Source organism: Channa argus, chromosome 3 (assembly GCF_033026475.1).
Source record: "Channa argus isolate prfri chromosome 3, Channa argus male v1.0, whole genome shotgun sequence".
Classification (NCBI taxonomy): Eukaryota; Metazoa; Chordata; class Actinopteri; order Anabantiformes; family Channidae; genus Channa; species Channa argus.
The window spans coordinates 22,121,511-22,145,085 of NC_090199.1; the positions used below are offsets into that span (position 1 = coordinate 22,121,511).

The 23,575-nt window shown below is 39.9% G+C and overlaps 2 protein-coding genes across 5 annotated transcripts in view; both read right to left on the bottom strand.

Annotated features, from left to right (window-relative positions):
• LOC137123226 (deleted in malignant brain tumors 1 protein-like) overlaps positions 1 to 23,575 on the bottom strand; it is an 82,314-nt gene that overhangs the window by 14,675 nt on the left and 44,064 nt on the right. The window lies entirely within an intron of this gene.
• LOC137123769 (deleted in malignant brain tumors 1 protein-like) lies at positions 1,154 to 22,291 on the bottom strand. 4 transcript variants are annotated; one of them, XM_067497982.1, is made up of 15 exons: positions 21,998 to 22,291; positions 15,806 to 16,052; positions 15,203 to 15,517; positions 13,996 to 14,424; positions 13,443 to 13,757; positions 12,261 to 12,686; positions 11,708 to 12,022; positions 8,541 to 8,963; positions 7,988 to 8,302; positions 7,494 to 7,699; positions 3,725 to 3,876; positions 1,978 to 2,220; positions 1,721 to 1,880; positions 1,540 to 1,615; positions 1,154 to 1,450 (listed from the first exon to the last, which is right to left on the bottom strand). In XM_067497982.1, exons 2-15 carry the CDS (start codon positions 15,885 to 15,887, stop codon positions 1,431 to 1,433), a joined length of 3,477 nt encoding a protein of 1,158 aa, XP_067354083.1. In that variant the 5' UTR covers positions 15,888 to 16,052; positions 21,998 to 22,291; the 3' UTR covers positions 1,154 to 1,430. The 4 variants fall into 4 exon arrangements, with proteins under 4 accessions (XP_067354083.1, XP_067354082.1, XP_067354085.1 ...); XM_067497981.1 differs by lacking the exon at positions 15,806 to 16,052 and adding an exon at positions 21,401 to 21,715; XM_067497984.1 differs by lacking the exon at positions 21,998 to 22,291 and adding an exon at positions 21,401 to 21,493.

Consider the following 23,575-nt stretch of genomic DNA (forward strand, 5'->3'; position numbering starts at 1 on the left):
GTAAATCTGAAAGATAAGACCTGATGGTTTCACTGTGATAATCACCTCCACCCCTGCTCTGTTGGTTTGTAACCCACTGTCAGACACACAGAGCTGAACCTGGATTCATTTAGTGGGACAGAAAATCCCACCACTGATCAATGCTCCACCTGTTTGATCAAAACAGCTGTGCAACCTGATTTTGAGGATGTGGTTTACGGGCGCCATCAAGGTAGGTCTGAGTTCATTAAGTCATGGTGTGAGGTCGACATTTATTGGAAAGTCTGTATAGTACGTCCCCTATCCGACAGGACTCGAGCATGAGTGACGCAGCAGTTTTAGGATGCTCCATATGTAAAGCAGCACTGGTCCACAGAAAGGGACAGAGAGAAAAAAAGTAGTCGGTTTTGTTTCTATGTAAAGCATTATTGTCATCTGGTGTTGTATTGAAATGCTTTTTAAAAAAAGTTGAGTTTATATTATATATTATATTTTATAGTATTAAAAGTAAAAATAATTTTGCAATGTAAAACAAAACATTTTAAAACTTCATTTAAAACAATACATATTTATGATCAAATAAGACCACAACAATAAAACGAGAACAGGAGTTCATGTTGGGTCAAACACCAGTGAATAAAAATGCATTCCCAGATAAAGAAGGAGTGACATTGCCCAAACACCATCACTTCTGTTTTCTTTTCATTAGGGTTTTTGTATGAAGACATGATAGGAGACATTTACTTGAGAAAGTGTCCTTCTTCTTTAGCTGCATATAGATCTGGCTGAAATCTAGCTGAATAAAACATGTTCTTACTTTGACAAGTAGAAATGTCAGTGGGTACACAGAGAGAACATTTTGTGTGTATTTGTACGAGGCTTCAGTATGTCTGTAAAAAATAAAATACATTTCGTTTGCATAGATTCAGCATAAAACCAGCACCCAAGACTCTGAAAAGTGCTTGACTTTTCATGTCAAAGGTTTTCACTCCATCAACCTCATGGTGGTGCCAGAGGAAAAGTCAGAGATCATCAAAATTATTCACTCTTTGGACACTGTTGCTGTGTGTAGTCAACCACATTTCCAAAAATCAAACTGTTGAGAAATGTTAGACTAAAAGTTATGTAAATGTGGTTTAATTTGTTCTTATGTATGGTTCAATAAAAACTGAGATTTAATATCACTTGCACATATGAGCAGCAGTTTATTGTATAATATAAAAAACTGTCATTGGATCAAAAGAGAATGGGGAAATTTTGTTTACATATTGTTAAAATATTGCCAGAATCAGTGCCTTAATTTTAGTATTATATAATCATGTAATTAATGTGTGATTAAATTTCATCATACAATGTAGGAATTAAAATCTCATGAACAAAAAAAGCATCAAACAACAGCTTATCAGAAAACAGAGCAGAAGGTGTTTGTATCATTTCTTTTTGTTGCCAGCTCACTTAGGTGCTTTGTCCCCTGAAGAGAAAAGAGAAGAAATTAATTAATTGTATAGAGATTATCGTGCTGAGTCATCATCCTAAAATAAGTTCATAAATGATACTCACACATGATTGGTCCAATGGTGATGGGCTTCATAGTAGCAGACTTGGGCGCAGAGCGATTTGTCCTACTTCTGCAAGCCTACAAGGTGGAAGAGGGAGGAAAAAATACAATAAAAACCAGTGTTTAGGAAGTTTAGAATATGGACTAAAAACAAAGACTGATGCAGTAAAATGTATGACTCACTGGAACACAGGAGGAACTCCTCTGGTCACACAGGCTGAGGCTGCAGTGAAGATAAATGGCTCCGTATTCATTATTGAGGAGGAAAAACAGGGCAGAGAAACGAGCCTGGAGGGATGAGCCATTCTCAACCACTGACACCTGTTGACGGTCAGTGGGGCACCTGGCAAAGCAGAGGGAGCGTGTCATCAGGGCCATTACACATCACAGTGCATTTAACTTTTCCCGTAAAACATCTGCTGCAGCTCAGGAGAACTTACTTGTTTTGGATGAAAAAGTTCCGAATGGGATCATTAGGGTTTGGTGAGTGAGTGGCGTAGCAGTTCTCCAACACAACTGCAAAGTTTGAATCTCTCTCATCCACAGAGACCCCCACATACAGAGGTGCACCCACTGGAAGGGTGATCTCACCAGCTGGATAAACCTCAGTGAAGATGGAGTTACGGAAGAGCGACATGGAGGCACTGGGTTTGCTACCTGAACCCACAAGACCACCTTCCAGCCTGGTAAGAAAATGGTATGTTTTTATTATGACAGATTATAGTTATATCTGGACATTTGGTGAATATATCGGTAGAAGGTGCTGAGGTTGGAGCTGCCAGGCAGGAGGTCTACAGGAAGACCAAAGAGGAGATTTATGGATGTAGTGAGAGTGGACATGAAGTTAGTTGGTATGAGACAAGAGGATGAAGAGGACAAGGTTAGATGGAGGCACATGATTTGCTGTGGCGACCCCTGAAAGTGAACAGCCGAAAGGAAAAGAAGAAGAATTGTTATATCTGGACATTTCTTGGTATTTGGGTTGTGAGGACACTGTATATGATCCTGTGATTTTTACAGCTACACAAGAGAGTGAAATAATTGAGTTGTAAAGGAGTTAATCTTAAGAAATCCAAATAGCATTTCACACTTCCAATTTCATCGTTCCAAAGTATTTTGGATGGGTTTTTGGTAAATGCCTGACTTAAGATCTTTAGGTCAAGAGATTTTTGTTTTATTTTCCAGCATAGAAAGTCATCAATAAATTACCTTCTCCTGCTATTTTTGAGCTTTTACGTGTCTTAAAAATTGCTTACATGTAGATAAATGAGACAAGACAGTTTGTCAGGAACGTCAAATGTCTTTACGTTGGACAACTGAAGCTGTCAGCATATCATCAGTGATTGACAGCTCTTACCAGTGGAGCTCTTCTCAGCCTTCATGGCCACCGTGCCATCATTATGCTCATGTCTAGTCACCATCCAATCCACTAATCCATCTTAATCCTCTGTTAGTTCATAGCTCCCGATCACTACCTTTTTCAGCTCACTATAAAAACCCGATGACTTACATCAACTTACAAATTTAAAGTTAATGGTCACATGAAGTCATTTCACCATTGTGTAGTTTGATTATATCCTAACAAAAGCTTTTTACCTCAGGTGGTTATGTTCAAGCTTCAAAAAAAAAAAAAAAAATCACAAAAGTGTTTTTTGGTGGTGGCCAAATGATTAACACTCACGTTGTTTAGATACATTCTTACAAAGATGTCTGAGATTTCTAGGGTTGTGGCAGACTGAACCACAGACTTAAGCCTAAATAAATTGGTTGGATCAACTTTATCATACAGTATTGTGAATACTTAGGGCTTTTACTGAACAGACCAAAAAACATTCAACATTGGACAATTCAAATGTAGTTCTTACACTGGCACAAGAACTACACAGTAAGTGGCATAGTTTTTCCCTTTTAAATATCAAAGTTCTCTATACTATCTACACACTAAATAACATTAAGCTAATTAACAACATAGTTAACAGCATCTGAAACTGCAATCTAGCATGAACATGACTAGTTATCTCTAAATTATGGAGTAGTTCTGGTTAAAATTCTGTGCAGAGTATATCAAAATCTCTCACAAATAACTTGATGGTATGATAAAATAACAGCTATACATGTAGAAACTTCTTTCTTTTACAACTTCAGTGTATGAATATTGTCATGGTCAGTCAAGAAAAAGCTACTTACGATAGGAAGGGTCTAATAGCCATGCTCAGGCTGGTGTCTGTGTTGAGAGGATAAGCACAGGAGAAGGGAACACTCAAAGGGAGGGTGAAGGATTCGTTGCTAATTGGATAGATAAATAAACTGTTGGAGTAGATGGCATGTGTGTGGTTGGTCTGAAAAAAAAGAGAATATTAAATTATCAGAGAGAGTTAAATGATTATGTCAGCTGGAGAGGATTTGACATTCAGAAAGAGGATCACACTTCGGCTCCTTGCAAAAGATTAAATTAATTGATTTCCTTTCCCATAACCCATTGCTGTTTACACTGTTAATAAATAGATAAAGGTACATGCAACAACAAAAGGTAAAGGTAAAAAAACTGTGTATGGCAGTACATGTAATATAGGAGGTCTACAAACTGAAGATCCACTAGCCAAAACAAAATGCTTGAAGCAAATCTAGTTGAACATTGCTCAGGATCATTGTGAGATGCACGATACTCCAGGATGAAGTTGTTCCACCTTAGTCCGAACCTTCATTTACTGCAAACTCTAGGTATCAATAAATTAGGATGTTAGCAGCTAGAAAGTAGATAGAGTAAATTCCATTTTCATAATGATATGTACAAGATCCTCAAAGCAGAAGCTGAATCAGCTGAAGCTCTGCCTGAAGGCCATTGCTCTACAAGTTCCAGCACCTGAGTTGGCCAGCGAGTTGGGTCGGCAAACAATATTCTTGTCCCTAAGTTGACTGACAGAGTCTGTTTCTAAACCTGCTCCTCTAGTCAACCAATGCCCAGCCTGCACCCGAGTGGGCTGACGCTCCAGTTGTTCCAGGGACTGTCTCCATGCCTGCTCCAAAGCAGATCAACACCACCTGTGGTCCAAAGGGGCCCATCCTGGTTAATGCTGCTTGCGGTCCAGAAAACGTCATTCTCTTCACCATTGCCTGCAGTCTGCTGTCTTGAGAGGGCCCAGGTATCGACAATATCACCCCAACTCCTGTTTCCAAGAAGGCCAACAATGTAGCCTCCCTCTGACTACCTCTGCTGCGTCTGTTCTAATCCTTGTTTCGGGTCCTGCTCCTATCCTGATCTCTTTTGCAGCTCCCCGCTGCATCACCAAGGTTGCCACCTTGCCACCACCTATACCAGCACCAGCTCCTCCTCATGCTTATCCGACACTCCTTCACTTGGTCCACCTGTGTGAGTCTCAATTTATCCCATGGCCCCTACACTTGGTTCACCAGACTGAGCCTTGGCACTTCCCACGGCTTGGGTGTTCTGGAAACATGTGACGGGAGAATCCAGGAATCTGACCAACAACCTTGAAATTAGTCTGGGACTGCATTACCTCCTGAGCCACAATCCCACATTTTCTGTTGCGTCCCTGGTCTCTTTGTTCACTGACTCTTTCAATCATGTCACTGCTGCTAATCTCTTGAGCTTTATCCCTCTCTCTGATAGTCTCAGCTCTCTGTTGCATCATAAGAAAGATGCTCTCACGTCTCTCAGTAAATTGTTGCAGTTGCAAATATTTTGGTATTCATGTTTATTTATTTTTTGTGTTCATTGGAACAACACAAAATATCCCAGAAGAAATCGGACACAATTCCACACGAGACCCAAAAAATACAACACACAAATTTATTGGCACCCTTAACTTAATATTTACTTGCACCCCCTTTGGAAATTGAATCGCTTCCTGTAACCATGAATGAGTTTCTTACACCTCTCTACTGGAGATGTTTTGGATCACTATTCTTTTGCAAACTGCTCCAGGTCATTTATATTTGAAGGATGCCTTCTCCCAACTGCTGTTTTGAGATCTCTTCACAGGTGTGTGATTCAGATCTGGACTCATTGCTGGCCATTTCAGAACTCTCGAGTGCTTTTAACCATTTCTGAGTGCTTTTTGAAGTGAGTTTCGGTGCATTGTTCGGCTGGAAGACCTATGACCCCTGGCGGAGATGCAGCTTTCTAACACTGGCCAATACATTGCGCCCTAAAATTCTTTGGTATCATCAGATGTTATGATAACATTAACACAGTCAAGCATCCAGTGCCAGAAGCAGCAAAGCCACCCCTTAACATCTTTGAACCTCCACCATGTTTCACTGTAGGGACTGTGTTTTTTCTTTGAAGGCCTTTCTTTTTCTGTAACCAGTGCCATGATGTCCTTTTCCAAAAAGTTCAACATTTGCCTCATCTGTCTACAGTATGTTCGCCCAGAATGATTGTGGATTTGTCACATAAGTTTTGGCAAAGTCCAGTCTTGCTTTTTTATGCCTTTGTGTCAGCAGTGGTGTCCTCCTGGGTCTCCTACCATAACGTCACTTTTCATTCAGATAGCAACAGATAGTGCGAACTGACACTGTTGTATCCCTTATCTGCAGATCAGCTTGAATTTGTTTGGAAGTTAATCAGGGTTCTTTATCCACCATTCAAACAATCCTTAGTTGTAATGTTTCATGTACTTTGCTCTTCCGTCTACGTCCAGAGAGGTTAGCTACACTGCCATTGGCTGTAAACCTTTTGATGATATTGGACACAGTGGACACAGGAACATTAAGATCTCTGGAGATGGACTTGTAGCCTTGAGATGGTCCATATCTTTCCACAACTTTTTCTATCAAATCCACAGAAACCTCTTTACGGGTCTTGCTTTTCTCCATGCTAAGTGTGACACGCAACACAAAGGTTGAGTCAATTATTCTTCATTTTAACAGGTTACAAGAGTACTATATTGCCCACACCTGTTAATTGCCACAGGTGTATCTAAATACAAATTACTGGAGCATCACATGTTTGAAAAGCAATTATTTCTGACAATTTTGACACAGCCAATAATCTGTTTTTTTGTTTTGTTCCAGTGAAAAAAAAACCCCAATAAGCACCAAAACATTTGGAAATGAAACAGGTTTCTGAGAGAAGAGTTGCATTTTCTGACAGAATTGCAAGGATGCCGATATTTTTGCCAGGGTGCCTTTTTTTCCACAATTGTCTGGGCCAAACAATGATAATCGTGTCTATACTTTCAAGAAGGAGAATGTAAGAAATGGGGAACAACTTACATTGCACTGTGTAAAGGCAAGATATTCTTCAGCATTGTTGCTGGATGTTGCCAGAGTGCAGATACTGATCCTACCAACCTTTCAGATGTTTTGTTGTTGTCCCTTAGCCGAGGCACACGGCAGCCTACGTATGGGCTTTTCTCTACATAGCTATAGACTGTTGACTTTATTATGTAAAGTGCCTTGAGATGACCATGTTTTGAATTGGCACTATATTAGTAAGGTTGACTTGAACTGAAATAAATGCCTGATTGAGCACTTCCTGATTCCAGGTTACTAGCTTCATCAGGGAACTAACAATGAATAACCCCTGTGGCCCCACTGATAACGTTCAGCGGCTCCAAAAAGAAGAATGCTGCAGTATAGGTACTGGTACTTAAGCAAAACAACATGTGCACAGTGGACGCTCACTGTTAGTGGCTTCAAAAGCTTTGTGTGGATCTTCAAGCTCCGTAGCTTCACAGGACTGCACACAAACACAGCTATCATTGAGATTACTACTAATATACTAAACTCTGCAACTTAGATAACTGGCAGAGTTCCCAAAGTTAGGTTGTGTTGATGTAAAACACAAAGGGACATAGATACATAGTTCACAGGACCCCCTGATTATTTAGGCATGCTCATAAGACATGTCTATCAGTTTTTAACAAAAAAAAAACAAACATTTTACAAACATACTGCGTACAGTTAAAAAAATACATCAGTCAATGCTTACCCTCAATGTGTTTCCACATACACCTGCCAGCGCCTCCACTTCATACCAAACTACATCATTATATTGTCTGACCCAGGAGCAGTTGTGGGATGCCAAGTTTCCGGAGAATGCGTTCAAACCAAAGAAATTTGCGGCAGACAAATCCAGCCCGATTTGGAGTTTGTCATGGCCACAGATAAGTTGAAAAGCCTGGAGTGGATGCTGAACTAAAAGTGTGTAAGATGAAAATTGAAATTGTGAAAAGACAAATAGATCAGCTAAAGACAGAAACATCCATTAATCTTAATAAATACTATTTAAAATTTATAAAAATGTCAACATATGAAAAGAAAACCCACCACAAACCACACTGGCATCGTCATGGTGACAACAGTTTTAAAATTTTATCTTCTTTTTTTTGAGCAGAGGAGAATTGTAACAAGCAAAAGCAATTTCCCAATGGCAATAATAAAGTTTTTTGAATTTTGAACTTTAAATAAAAGTTCAGTTTTTACCTTCACAGACAACACTGGCATCTTCATGGTGACCACAGTTGTGGACTCCAAACCTTAGATGTCTGCAGTCTGTTATTGATGATTCGTTTCCTGAACAAACAACATCATCCAACCAGATGGGTCCGCTGCCTGGTCCAAAAGCTGCATTTGAAAGTGCTGAACGTGCTCTGCCACAGCCCAGCTGTCTGCAGACTACGTTGGCATCATTCAGGTCCCAGCCATCGTCACACACTGTCCCCCACTGGCCACCATTGTAGACCTCCACTCTGCCAGAGCAGCGGCTGTCAGAGTTGACCAGCCTGACTGGTGATGCAGCTGACACAAACACATGCAAACAGACAATGTTGATGAAAAATGGACTTTGTCGAGACAAGGACATTTTGGAAAATTGACAGAAATATGTACTGCTGATAGGCCTGCAGTCAAACACTAGAGCACAAAGCACATGTTTATTTCTGAAGTAGGTTGTTCCTAAAATCCCCCCATCTGAATCTTACACCATAGACAGTTTGTTACACGGTGAGACTTCAGTAGCTGTGAAATTGCTTTTTACCTTCACACACGACTCCAGCATCCTCATTGTGAACACAGTTGTGAGATCCAAACCCTAGATGGCCACACCCAGTGAGCTTTGATTCGCTACCTGTACAAGTGACATCATCCAACCAGATAGGCCCTGTGCCCTGTCCAAATTGGGCACCTTGTGGTGCTGACAGCACCCTGCCACAGCCCAGCTGTCTGCACACCACCTGAGCATCAGTCACGTCCCAGAAATCGTCACACACTGTCCCCCACTGTCCGTTGTGGAAGATCTCCACTCTGCCAGAGCAGGAGCTGTTTGCCCCATTAGCCAAACGAACCTCTCCCTCTACTGCTGTACTGTTGTACACTGATGATGTGGGAGTGACGCTGGAGGTGGTGATGTTCTCAGGTCTTGGAGCAGTTGGTGAAACTGTGGTGTTGGGTCCTGGTAGAACTGAAAGAAAAGTCTTTGTGAACCCACAAGACCACTTCAACCTGCAGTGCACCTATTACTACTGAGGATCAGCACTGCATATTTTTACTGATACAAGTGATTTTAATTTTGTTGGACACCAATCTCCATTGTTCTTCCTCTAAACAGATAGCAATTTTACTCTACATTTGACCTATCGTAATACAAAATATATCTTGTGTGGTGTGTTTGTGTACACTGGAACTAAAAGTGGACTAAATACTGTTCAGTCATGGCTTGTGCGTTGGACCCAAAGGTTAAGTAAGAGGTTGAGCAGAGTGACAGCTAATAACAATCGGCAGAAAGACAAGCAGACTAATAGACAAACCTCAAAGGAATCGAAATGTAGCCAATGTAGTCATCAATTAGAAAAACAGCAGGAATCCTGGCAAGACTCAAAAACCGAAATAAAAGCCACATGCAGAAAACTGTACTATAATATCTAATCTAGGACTGTGCTAATATTCTGGATGAAGCAAGAAAGAATCAAGCGAGTGCTGTACACAGAAAATGGAGCCAAGATGGGATCTACTGGAAACACAGGGTTAGTTGAGTGCAAAATATCAATAACAGTGGAAGTGAATAACTGGTTGTGGAGAGAAAATGGAAATTTGATACTGGTTATATTGGCTGATGAGCAGATGAGTGAAAAACTAATAACTACAGTTGAATTAAAATATGAGAGCCTATACAGACACAGATAGTAAATGTAGTAAAAGACTGACCTCTCTTTCTGGATAAGGCGCCACTACAGGTGAATGATAGTGCTAAGAATGGGAATAGCAGAACTTGGTCTTTCTGACAAGTACAGTTAACAAAAGTTTGCATTAGGGGAAAATGATCCAGGGCAACAGATACTTATACTAGAATGGGCACTTCCTACAGAAAATGCATTTGATTGCTGAAAGCAAGTTGCTTTTCCTGTTTGCAGCCATTGCTGCTCTCAGATTCAAACCATTGAAAATTTGTGTTAAGAGACGCAAGGAAATTATTTGTACAACTGCAGTTCCAACAATGCCCACAGGCATAGGAGGATTAAAGGGGAACTTCACCAATGTTCAACTCGCTCTTTACGGCTTTAGTTTATGGTCTACATGTACATTAATGCTTTCAAACCTCTCTATATTAAAATATTTCTCTGCTTCTTGCTAAAGAAACTCCTTCAGACATCATCACTCGGAGGAGTGTTTTATCATTAGGAATTCAGATGATGTCATCTGGGGGAGATCTGGAAAAGCACATTGACCATGATTACAAACTCCATAGTGTGTGCAACAGGATGACATAATCTAAACTGAAAGTTCCTCCAAATGATGTCATCTGTAGAGATTTTTCAGGTAGAAGTAGGAAGATAATATGATACAGGAACGTGTAGTGGCATTATATACATGTACTACCCAATTAGAACCAAAAGAAGCAGGTTCAAAACCAGAACAATTACAATAATTTAGAAGAGGAAACAGATTAAAAACAAATATTTTTTACGTTTGCAGCGTTATAACCCTCCAGTGGGTGGCAGTATGCTGTTGTCACTGTTGCAGCCATTGCTGCTCGGTGAATTGAATCACCGACTAATAGAAATGAATCTAATGCCAAAAAAAGGAACTGCACAAAAGCTGTTCAACAAACACACAGGTGGTAGAGTGTGTGGGCAGATTGAAAGCATTAAACTACTCAGAAGTGAAAACAAATTTGAAGGGGAAAAACAAAAAGCAGTTCCATATCACTCCAGCAGGCAGCAGTTAGTTGCTTGCTGCCATCACCTCTATCTGATTCACAGCATTTAACAATTTGCAAGTGGAGACACTTTATTAAAATAAAAAATGTAGTTTGTGAAGCAGTAAATCATGATGGAGTGGTGTACCTATTTCTTTACTTTGTTGTTTTGAAATATACCACCTAACTCCAGCTTGTATATATAATTACTTTCTTTAGTTGTTTTCAGCAATCACATTAATAAATTCAATGTGGATGGGGGCCAGGTGGCAGCAGGTACAAATAAGTATAGTTACAAGTGCGACACAATACGAGCTGAGCAAAAGGGGACAGGCAGTAAGTCAGTAAAGAAACAAGGTCTAGGAAATGGCGAGGGTCAGTTAGGTCAGCGGTAGGCTGAAAGGAGGACAAATCAACTACAGGTAGACTTGGAACAGACCAGACCGAGAGCAAGAAACGAGGAGGAGATTGGGAAAAAGAAGCTGAACCGTTCGGGTGAATACAGACAATCCAGGAAACCGAAAGCACGATAGACAGACAGACAAGCCAGCAATGAGTAAGAGTTAAACAAGGCAGGGGACCAACAGAAAAAAATACAAAGCTGGGATGCTATCAGCTGCCGCTCATAAAAATTTAATATCAATGTGCAACACAATGACATTGAATTAATCATCGTCTTCTCCATATCATATAATAACTGCTTTTTATCGAGGCTGTTAAATGTACCAATAACTTACTATTTTTACCATTATCACATCAACCTTTTGACCATCATACTGTTCATTGCAAATCACTGCTGTTTATTGTGCAGTTCGTGTTAATTATCACTAAATCTATTCTGACCTTTATTGACAGATGTCAAAGATTTTATTCGATTGGTCTTATTTTCTTTACCCGTTCTCTTTTTGAGCAGATGAGAATTGTAAGAACCAAAAGCAATTTCCCACTGGCAGCATTATTATTATATTATTAGAATTCTTTAAATCATGAAGCATGAATTTTGAAAATACCTTCACAAACAACACTGGCATCTTCATTGTGAACACAGTTGTGGATTCCAAACCCTAGATGTCTGCAGTCTGTTATTGATGATTCATTTCCTGAACAAACAACATTATCCAACCAGATAGCTCCACTGCCTGGTCCAAAAGCTGCATTTGAAAGTGCTGAACGAGCTCTGCCACAACCCAGCTGTCTGCAGACCACATCTGCATTGTTCAGGTCCCAAATATCGTCACACAATGTCCCCCACTGGCCATTATTGTAGACCTCCACTCTGCCAGAGCAGCGGTTGTCAGAGTTGACCAGCCTGACTGGTGAAGCAGCTGACACAAACACATGCAAACAGACAATGTTGATGAAAAATGGACTTTGTCGAGACAATGATATTTTGGAAAATTGACAGAAATATGTACTGCTGATAGGCCTGCAGTCAAACACTAGCGCACAAAGCACATGTTTATTTCTGAAGTAGGTTGTTCCTAAAATCCCCCCATCTGAATCTTACACAATAGACAGTTTGTTACACGGTGAGACTTCAGTAGCTGTGAAATTGCTTTTTACCTTCACACACGACTCCAGCATCCTCATTGTGACCACAGTTGTGAGATCCAAACCCTAGATGGCCACACCCAGTGAGCTTTGATTCGCTACCTGTACAAGTGACATCATCCAACCAGATAGGCCCTGTGCCCTGTCCAAATTGTGCACTTTGTTGTGCTGACAGCACCCTGCCACAGCCCAGCTGTCTGCACACCACCTGAGCATCAGTCACGTCCCAGAAATCGTCACACACTGTCCCCCACTGTCCGTTGTGGAAGATCTCCACTCTGCCAGAGCAGGAGCTGTTTGCCCCATTGGCCAAACGAACCTCTCCCTCTACTGCTGTACTGTTGTACACTGATAATGTGGGAGTGATGCTGGTGGTGATGTTCTGAGGTCTTGGAGTAGGTGTTGGTGGTGAAACTGTGGTGTTGGGTCCTGATTGAACTGAAAGAAAAGTCTGTGTAAATGCGCAAGACAGCTTCACCTTGCAGAGCACCCATCATTACTGAGGATAAACACTGCTTTTTATTGATATAAGTGAATTTATTATTGGACACCAATCTCCATTTGCCCTTTTCAAACAAAATGAAGTTTCACAGTACTTTGGACCTATGATTGTGTGTGTGTGTGTGTGTGTGTGTGTGTGTGTACACACATGTTATCAAAACATATTGAGAACACTATTCTTTCAGTTAAATATGAGCCATAACATTTGTAGCATAATTTAAATGGGTACAGGGGGAGGGTGACTGGGACTGAACCTGCATTAAAACTGGTCAATCATGATGTCTTCCTATCCTGCCTTAATATATTTATCAATGTGCAACACACTGAGATTGAATCAATCATATTCTTTCCCTCTATATCATATAATAACTGCACTTAATCATGGCTGGTAATTGCACTGTAACTTACTATTCTTATCATCATCACATCTTCACATCCAACTTTTGGTCATCATCATAATCATTACTGTTTAGGCACATCACTGCTATTTTATTGTGCAGTTTGTGTTTTTCATCTTTAAATATATTTTGATCTTTATTGAAAGATGTTCAAGGATTTATTTTCAGATTTTTCTTTATAATTTTATCTTCTTTTTTTTGAGCAGAGGAGAATTGTAACAAGCAAAAGCAATTTCCCAATGGCAATAATAAAGTTTTTTGAATTTTGAACTTTAAATAAAAGTTCAGTTTTTACCTTCACAGACAACACTGGCATCTTCATGGTGACCACAGTTGTGGACTCCAAACCTTAGATGTCTGCAGTCTGTTATTGATGATTCGTTTCCTGAACAAACAACATCATCCAACCAGATGGGTCCGCTGCCTGGTCCAAAAGCTGCATTTGAAATTGCTGAACGAGCTCTGCCACAACCCAGCTGTCTGCAGACCACATCTGCATTGTTCAGGTCCCAAATATCGTCACACACTGTTCCCCACTGGCCATTATTGTAGACCTCCACTCTGCCAGAGCAGCGGTTGTCAGAGTTGACCAGCCTGACTGGTGAAGCAGCTGACACAAACACATGCAAACAGACAGTGTTAATGAAAGATAGACATTGTCGAGACGATGATATTTTGGAAAATTGATAGAAATATATACTGCTGATAGGCCTGCAGTCAAACACTACAGCACAAAGCACATGTTTATTTCTGAAGTAGGTTGTTCCTAAAATCCCCCCATCTGAATCTTACACAATAGACAGTTTGTTACACGGTGAGACTTCAGTAGCTGTGAAATTGCTTTTTACCTTCACACACGACTCCAGCATCCTCATTGTGACCACAGTTGTGAGATCCAAACCCTAGATGGCCACACCCAGTGAGCTTTGATTCGCTACCTGTACAAGTGACATCATCCAACCAGATAGGCCCTGTGCCCTGTCCAAATTGTGCACTTTGTTGTGCTGACAGCACCCTGCCACAGCCCAGCTGTCTGCACACCACCTGAGCATCAGTCACGTCCCAGAAATCGTCACACACTGTCCCCCACTGTCCGTTGTGGAAGATCTCCACTCTGCCAGAGCAGGAGCTGTTTGCCCCATTGGCCAAACGAACTTCTCCCTCTACTGCTGTATTGTTGTCCACTGAGGATGTAGGAGTGACACTGGTGGTGGTGATGTTCTGAGGTCTTGGAGGAGGTGTGGTTGGTGAAACTGTGGTGTTGGGTCCTGGTTGAACTGAAAGAAAAGTCTGTGTAAATGCACAAGACCACTTCACCTTGCAGAGCACCCATCATTACTGAGGATAAACACTGCTTTTTATTGATATAAGTGAATTTATTATTGGACACCAACCTCCATTTGCCTTTTTCAAACAAAATAAAGTTTCACAGTACATTGGACCTATGATTGTGTGTGAGTGTGTGTGTGTGTGTGTGTGTGTGTGTGTGTGTGTGTGTGTACACACATGTTATCAAAACATATTGAGAACACTATTCTTTCAGGTTAATATGAGCCATAACATTTGTAGCATAATTTAAATGGGTAAAGGGGGAGGGTGACTGGGACTGAACCTGGACTAAAAACTGGTCAATCATGTTGTCTTCCTATCCTGCCTTAATATATTTATCAATGTGCAACACACTGAGATTGAATCAATCATATTCCTTTCCTCCATATCATATAATAACTGCACTTAATCGTGGCTGGTAATTACACTGTTAACTTACGATTATTATAATCATCAAATCTTCACATCTAACTTTTGGTCATCATCATAATCCTTACTGTTTAGGCACATCACTGCTATTTTGTTGTGCAGTTTTTGTTTTTAATCTTTAAATATATTTTGATCTTTATTGAAAGATATTCAAGGATTTATTTTCAGATTTTTCTTTATAAATTTATCTTCTTTTTTTTTTAGCAGAGGATAATTGTAAAAAGCAAAAGCAATTTACCAATGGTAATATTGAAGTTCTTTGAATTTTGAACTTTAAATAAAAAGTTTAGTTTTTACCTTCACAGACAACACTGGCATCTTCATTGTGACCACAGTTGTGGACGCCAAACCCTTGATGTCTGCAGTCTGTTATTGATGATTCGTTTCCTGAACAAACAACATCATCCAACCAGATGGGTCCGCTGCCTGGTCCAAAAGCTGCATTGGCAAGTGCTGAACGAGCTCTGCCACAACCCAACTGTCTGCAGACCACGTTGGCATTGTTCAGGTCCCAGATATCGTCACACACTGTCCCCCACTGGCCACTATTGTAGACCTCCACTCTGCCAGAGCAGTTGTTGTCAGAGTTGACCAGCCTGACTGGTGAAGCAGCTGACACAAACACATGCAAACAGACAATTTTGATGAAAGTGGACTTTGTTGAGACAATGATATCTTTGAAAACTTATGATGAACTTGTGATGTTGGTAAACCATGTTACCCTGGCACAAGGGTCCAGGTCAGCCCTGACATTAAAATGGAATATACTATCCTGCCTGAGGAGAATACAACAGTTTTGTCTTTAGGCTGAGGAGAAGGAATTTTTCCATCTAATTACTATCTTCATCTAAGTGTTAAATTAGATATCACTTTTTTTTTCTGGATAATCGCTGTACTCACAACTTCCATGTTGTTGGAAAAAAATGGCAAAAAGGTTAAAAACATAAAAAATAGTTGTTGAAGGAGTCTGTAGGTGCTGCATGGTGTAGAGGATTATGGTGGTCACTTTAGATGTCCTTTGTTGCCTTCACCGCACTGGAGTGTCAATCACAACTGACCAAGGCTGGATGGCCTAGCCAGGCCTGTATTGGGATGTTTTCTACTGGTCTTAATACGCTTCTGGTGGTGTTGAGATGTTTGCTGCAGACTGACAGAGTGTATACATGCAAATGAAGATTCCTGTTGACTAGCAAAAATCTAGGGTTTTTATACTCTTTTACAGGGCAACCTCCCTCATACTGTTCTTAATCAACATTTCGAAATAGGTAATTGTCATTTACCGGGAGTCACATGACATAATCAGCTGACAGTGTGTAGCTAAGGCCTACTTAGCACGTTCTACCAGTTTTTCTGGTGGTTTTTATCAACTTCATTGGTCCAGTTAAAAAGTCCCATCCCAATGTAGGTATTTTCCTGTTCTGAGAGTTTTTAAGAAGCTAGTGTAGATGGTGGAAAAAGTCATAGTCAATAGACGGGAGTTCAGAAAGTAGACTTTAGTAGACTACTTTAGTAATCTTTAGTTCAGGGTGCTTCCTTAACCCATATTTTTCTCAATGCCATCTTCTTAAATATGATTTTAAAAGTCATAATCATTTTCAGTATTTATCTGTTTGTGCAAATATATATTACCACAGCTGTAGGTGCTGGAAAAGCTTGAAAAGTGACCTTGAAAGTGCTCGAAAAGTGCTTAAATTTGACCTTTTATATGGTGTATCAACCCTGCAGTTATTTAAAACTAAGTAAACACCCACTGCAAATATTCCACATCTTAACAACGATGTGGTAATCCAACATAGGAGCCACCAAACAGATGACAGCAGCCAGGGAAGTTTTGGGGATGTAATAGAAGGCTGGCACAAGGACTTCCAGTGAAATTAACAAAATCACAAAGACACATACGGAAAATGTGAAACAGAGTGAATTTTTTTCATTTTTCAGTTATTGCAAAAGCAATGCTCTTCAATAGACTAATGACAGAATACACAGCAAGCCTGCCTCCAAAGTTCTGTACAAAAAAAAGACTGGTACCCAACCAGAGGACCAAAACCAAAAAACAACACTGGTCTTTATATTTTACAGTTGAATCTTTCTAAAAGTGTAAAACACTCACTTCAACACAATCCTGCACAGAATATGATGATACCTTTATCTGGGGTCTGGCCATATTGTAGAGCAGCAGGGCTCCAGATAAAGCTACACCTCCTATGATGCTGTACTGTACCTGCCAGAAACTCATCAGGAGTGTCACAACAAAAGGGACCAGGTCCAACTATGTCGGACACACATGAGCATCATGAGACTTGAAACACAAATGCTTGAATTTTAATGTTGTGTTTTCAAGGTCTGAAATGTGCTTGGATTTTGGATAAAGTGCTTGAAAATAAATACAATAAATAGTTTGACCGAGTAGTTAGTTCGCTTAGTAGGTGGAGAAATAAACTATTCTAAAATTATTACACCTGGGTCTGCTCTTGTGACTGATCAGTGAGTCTAGTTTCATGTGTGATCCTGCCCTGCACCAAGACACTGAGTCGACATGACAACAGTCGTGTCATGCACAGCAAGCCTGCCTCCAAAGCCCTGTACAAAAAAAGACTGGTAAGACTGGTTAGTCAGCTACATTTCGTGAGAACTGGAGAGCATCTGGGAAGTTAAAATAACAACAGCCTCATTAAGCTTAACAATCCTTGTTTTCTTCCTCATACCTGCCCTTTTCTCCAAAAGAGACAATGGTGCCATTAGCTGAGGTGCAGGAGCCCAGTGGTTCATCTAAAGAGTGAGAATAGGAGAATACTACAAGAACCAGTATTTCTAACATGAATCAAAACAAGAGGACAGAGGAAAATGAAGAGTGCACATATACAGAGAACAATCTAGAACGAGTATAAAAAAAATCAACTAAAGAATGCACACAATCAGGAGCAGATATAAACAATAACATAAAACAGCACATATAGATTAATTACCAAGACTAACAGAGTCCATAGAAACTGGAGTAAGTCGGAAAAGTTAGCTGGGAGTTCTTCTGAGAAAGGAGGGCAAGGATGGCAAATAGTGAATATTGCTGGTGTTTTAAATAAGGAGCAAACAAAAGCAGCTGAGCGAATGCTGTGGCCAAAAAAAATCAGGTAAGTTGTGACACTTGGGGTTGGGCAGGGAAACAGGGCAGAGTAAGTGCGAGACTGAGAGAGAAACAAATAAATGATACTTGATGTTTACTATTATTTCTTGTACGATTTTGTGGCGACAGAGTTTATGAGTCTGGTTTCATGTGTGATCCTGCCCTGCACAAAGACACTGAGTCGACATGACAACAGTCGTGTCATGCACAGCAAGCCTGCCTCCAAAGCCCTGTACAATAAAAAAGACTGGTAAAACTGGTTAGTCAGCTGCATTTTGTAACAACTGGAGAGATTCTGGGAAGTGAAAATTGCAACACCACCAATAAGCTATACAATTCCTAGTTTTCTTCCTCATACCTGCCCTTTTCTACAAAAGAAACAATGGTGCCAATAGCTGAGGTGTGGGAGCCCGGTGAAAGTTTCTCTAGTGATTGTAAACAGAAGATGACCAGAAACATCCAAAGATTTGCTACAAGGGATGCAACCACAACTACCAAAGCATTACACACTGTGCAACATAGTAGGGAATGGAAGAGGGGTCACATCCCCTGTCCTGACCTATATGTTCCCTAAACTGTCAAAAACAAACTAATACATTAACACTTCAATGCAGGGTTTAAGCCTATTTTGTACAAGAGGTAGCGCTTGTATCTGATTCAGTGTTATGATTTTTACTTAAACTATTAACTTCTGTATATTGAGTGCACATACACCGAGAACAATCTAGAGCGAGTATAAAAAGCAGGTGAGTTGTTGAATGTTGTTTGTTCAGGAAACGAATTGTCGATAACACACTGCAGACATCGAGGGTTTGGCGTCCACAACTGTGGTCACCATGAAGATGCCACTGTTGTCTGTGAAAATTTCCCTTGATGTGTTGAAATCTTGTGTAATTATGTATTTGACACAACTACATTCTGAGCTGAACAGTTATAGAATTTGACATCTTGGGCACATCGTTTTTGTTTTTCACAATTCCATCTCCCTTCCCACACACTTTTCAAATTATATGTTGCTGTGACAAACTCCAAGTCCGGGTGGATTCGTCCACCATGAAATAATTTGGTTTGAATTTGTTCTCTGGAATCTGCTCCTGGGTCAGACTGAATAATGATGTCGTTTGGCATGTTAAGGCTTTAGCAGGTGTCTGTGTAAACACATTGACAGTAAACCTTGTTTAATGCTCTTTTTTTACCTCTATGCTGGATTACTAGTACGTTTGTAAAAATGTTTTTTTTTGTCTTTAATGTACTTCTTGGGCATTGCTGGACATTCTGGGGGCCCTTTTGAACAATCTATCTTTGTGATCAGTGTTTCAGATCAACATCACACAACCTAACTCTCATTCTCATAAATTTTCAGAGGAGTTTTACTATGTATTTAAATTATTAAAATTAACTTACCTGACTATTAACTGCTAGAGCTCATTCACAAGCTCTACTCCCATATACACAGTTTTTATACCTTTAGCCTTTGTCATTGCATGTACCTTTGTACTTGTATTAATACTGTAAATAGCACTGGGTTATGGGAAAGCGCAATTAATTTAATCATATGCAAGGAAGCTAAGTTTGGTCCTTCACCTGAATGTCAAATACTCTCCAGCTGACATAACCATTTAACTGTCAAATAATTTTTGCAAACAACACCAACAGACCAACAACACACATGCCATCTACTCCAGTTTACCCATCCAATTAGTAGTAAATCCTTAACCTCCCTTTCTGCTTCCTTTCTTCTATGCTTATCCTCTCAACCCAGGCACAAGCCTGAGCGTGGCTGTTAGACCTCTCCTTTCATTGTTAAATAGAGAAGTTCTTACGTCTTTAACTGCAATATTATTATATACTCAAAATATCATAATTGCTCTCTACCATAATATCCTTTTTAATACTATGACTCAGACTCCCCAAAGGCCCTCTTGCAAGATTTGTTACCTACAAGTACATATCTGTAAGTACAGCAAAGCTGCACCATTACTACCAAAATGTACCCTGTAAATATGGTTTAACTACAGGGTAAGAGTTACCCTATATGTCTAGAGCCTTAGTTCTCAACCCTGGTCCTCAAGTATTATAGTATAGTATAGTATAGTACATACCCTGCTTGTTTTCTAACTATTCCTGCCTTACGTACACATATTACGTGAATTAGAAGTCAGCAAGGAGTGCTTCAACATCTCTGCCATCATGGTCCTCACTCTGACCCTCTGTCTCAGGTGTATTTGGGTATCTTCTCCATTTTTTGCTAGGACTATATCCTAGTCCTGTGTCAAAGCTCCTCCTTTATTTAATTAGAATTTTAGCTTGGCCTTTCTGTCAAGCAGAGCTTATCCAATACTTTGCTCTTGTTTTTTTCTTCTGAGGACTCAGCATCTTGCCACTGTGCCTCCGCATTTGTTCTGCTGACATGCACCACTGTGGCTTCCCATTTTGGTTGATGATGCATATGGACCCCAGCTTTTGTTTAACTCAGTTCCTTGTCATTGTGGTGCATTGACAAGAGGTGTGGACCCCCTTTTTCAGGTCTTGCGGTTATTTTTTAAATTTCAATAATACCTTTGCATGATTGGCAACATATATTTAGCTGATACAAAAAATTTTTCTACCCTCATCCCCTCTTTTCTGCTTTCTGCTCAGTAATGACTTTCATCTCAGCTGGAAGTTCTGGTGAAGGTCCTTGGCTCCACCACCTCACCCTCTACAGTGTAGATTGACCAGTGAGGATTGGCTGCCTTATGTGCAAAAGAGAGCATTGGACCTATGATTGTGTGTGAGTGTGTGTGTGTGTGTGTGTGTGTGTGTGTGTGTGTGTGTGTACACACATGTTATCAAAACATATTGAGAACACTATTCTTTCAGGTTAATATGAGCCATAACATTTGTAGCATAATTTAAATGGGTAAAGGGGGAGGGTGACTGGGACTGAACCTGGACTAAAAACTGGTCAATCATGTTGTCTTCCTATCCTGCCTTAATATATTTATCAATGTGCAACACACTGAGATTGAATCAATCATATTCCTTTCCTCCATATCATATAATAACTGCACTTAATCGTGGCTGGTAATTACACTGTTAACTTACGATTATTATAATCATCAAATCTTCACATCTAACTTTTGGTCATCATCATAATCCTTACTGTTTAGGCACATCACTGCTATTTTGTTGTGCAGTTTTTGTTTTTAATCTTTAAATATATTTTGATCTTTATTGAAAGATATTCAAGGATTTATTTTCAGATTTTTCTTTATAAATTTATCTTCTTTTTTTTTTAGCAGAGGATAATTGTAAAAAGCAAAAGCAATTTACCAATGGTAATATTGAAGTTCTTTGAATTTTGAACTTTAAATAAAAAGTTTAGTTTTTACCTTCACAGACAACACTGGCATCTTCATTGTGACCACAGTTGTGGACGCCAAACCCTTGATGTCTGCAGTCTGTTATTGATGATTCGTTTCCTGAACAAACAACATCATCCAACCAGATGGGTCCGCTGCCTGGTCCAAAAGCTGCATTGGCAAGTGCTGAACGAGCTCTGCCACAACCCAACTGTCTGCAGACCACGTTGGCATTGTTCAGGTCCCAGATATCGTCACACACTGTCCCCCACTGGCCACTATTGTAGACCTCCACTCTGCCAGAGCAGTTGTTGTCAGAGTTGACCAGCCTGACTGGTGAAGCAGCTGACACAAACACATGCAAACAGACAATTTTGATGAAAGTGGACTTTGTTGAGACAATGATATCTTTGAAAACTTATGATGAACTTGTGATGTTGGTAAACCATGTTACCCTGGCACAAGGGTCCAGGTCAGCCCTGACATTAAAATGGAATATACTATACAACAGAATACAACAGTTTTGTCTTTAGGCTGAGGAGAAGGAATTTTTCCATCTAATTACTATCTTCATCTAAGTGTTAAATTAGATATCACTTTTTTTTTCTGGATAATCGCTGTACTCACAACTTCCATGTTGTTGGAAAAAAATGGCAAAAAGGTTAAAAACATAAAAAATAGTTGTTGAAGGAGTCTGTAGGTGCTGCATGGTGTAGAGGATTATGGTGGTCACTTTAGATGTCCTTTGTTGCCTTCACCGCACTGGAGTGTCAATCACAACTGACCAAGGCTGGATGGCCTAGCCAGGCCTGTATTGGGATGTTTTCTACTGGTCTTAATACGCTTCTGGTGGTGTTGAGATGTTTGCTGCAGACTGACAGAGTGTATACATGCAAATGAAGATTCCTGTTGACTAGCAAAAATCTAGGGTTTTTATACTCTTTTACAGGGCAACCTCCCTCATACTGTTCTTAATCAACATTTCGAAATAGGTAATTGTCATTTACCGGGAGTCACATGACATAATCAGCTGACAGTGTGTAGCTAAGGCCTACTTAGCACGTTCTACCAGTTTTTCTGGTGGTTTTTATCAACTTCATTGGTCCAGTTAAAAAGTCCCATCCCAATGTAGGTATTTTCCTGTTCTGAGAGTTTTTAAGAAGCTAGTGTAGATGGTGGAAAAAGTCATAGTCAATAGACGGGAGTTCAGAAAGTAGACTTTAGTAGACTACTTTAGTAATCTTTAGTTCAGGGTGCTTCCTTAACCCATATTTTTCTCAATGCCATCTTCTTAAATATGATTTTAAAAGTCATAATCATTTTCAGTATTTATCTGTTTGTGCAAATATATATTACCACAGCTGTAGGTGCTGGAAAAGCTTGAAAAGTGACCTTGAAAGTGCTCGAAAAGTGCTTAAATTTGACCTTTTATATGGTGTATCAACCCTGCAGTTATTTAAAACTAAGTAAACACCCACTGCAAATATTCCACATCTTAACAACGATGTGGTAATCCAACATAGGAGCCACCAAACAGATGACAGCAGCCAGGGAAGTTTTGGGGATGTAATAGAAGGCTGGCACAAGGACTTCCAGTGAAATTAACAAAATCACAAAGACACATACGGAAAATGTGAAACAGAGTGAATTTTTTTCATTTTTCAGTTATTGCAAAAGCAATGCTCTTCAATAGACTAATGACAGAATACACAGCAAGCCTGCCTCCAAAGTTCTGTACAAAAAAAAGACTGGTACCCAACCAGAGGACCAAAACCAAAAAACAACACTGGTCTTTATATTTTACAGTTGAATCTTTCTAAAAGTGTAAAACACTCACTTCAACACAATCCTGCACAGAATATGATGATACCTTTATCTGGGGTCTGGCCATATTGTAGAGCAGCAGGGCTCCAGATAAAGCTACACCTCCTATGATGCTGTACTGTACCTGCCAGAAACTCATCAGGAGTGTCACAACAAAAGGGACCAGGTCCAACTATGTCGGACACACATGAGCATCATGAGACTTGAAACACAAATGCTTGAATTTTAATGTTGTGTTTTCAAGGTCTGAAATGTGCTTGGATTTTGGATAAAGTGCTTGAAAATAAATACAATAAATAGTTTGACCGAGTAGTTAGTTCGCTTAGTAGGTGGAGAAATAAACTATTCTAAAATTATTACACCTGGGTCTGCTCTTGTGAC

Bases quoted from the DNA above. Each gene is read 5' to 3' on its own strand.
- LOC137123769 (XM_067497981.1), bottom strand. From the start codon at position 22,079: ATGCAGCACCTACAGACTCCTTCAACAACTATTTTTTATGTTTTTAAC. The intron at 13,758-13,995 runs GTAAAAAGCAAT...TGTTTGTGTCAG, and splicing joins TGCTGGAGTCGTGTGTGAAG to CTGCTTCACCAGTCAGGCTG. The intron at 3,877-7,493 runs GTAAGCATTGAC...CTTTTTTTTCAG, and splicing joins TATGTGGAAACACATTGAGG to ACCAACCACACACATGCCAT.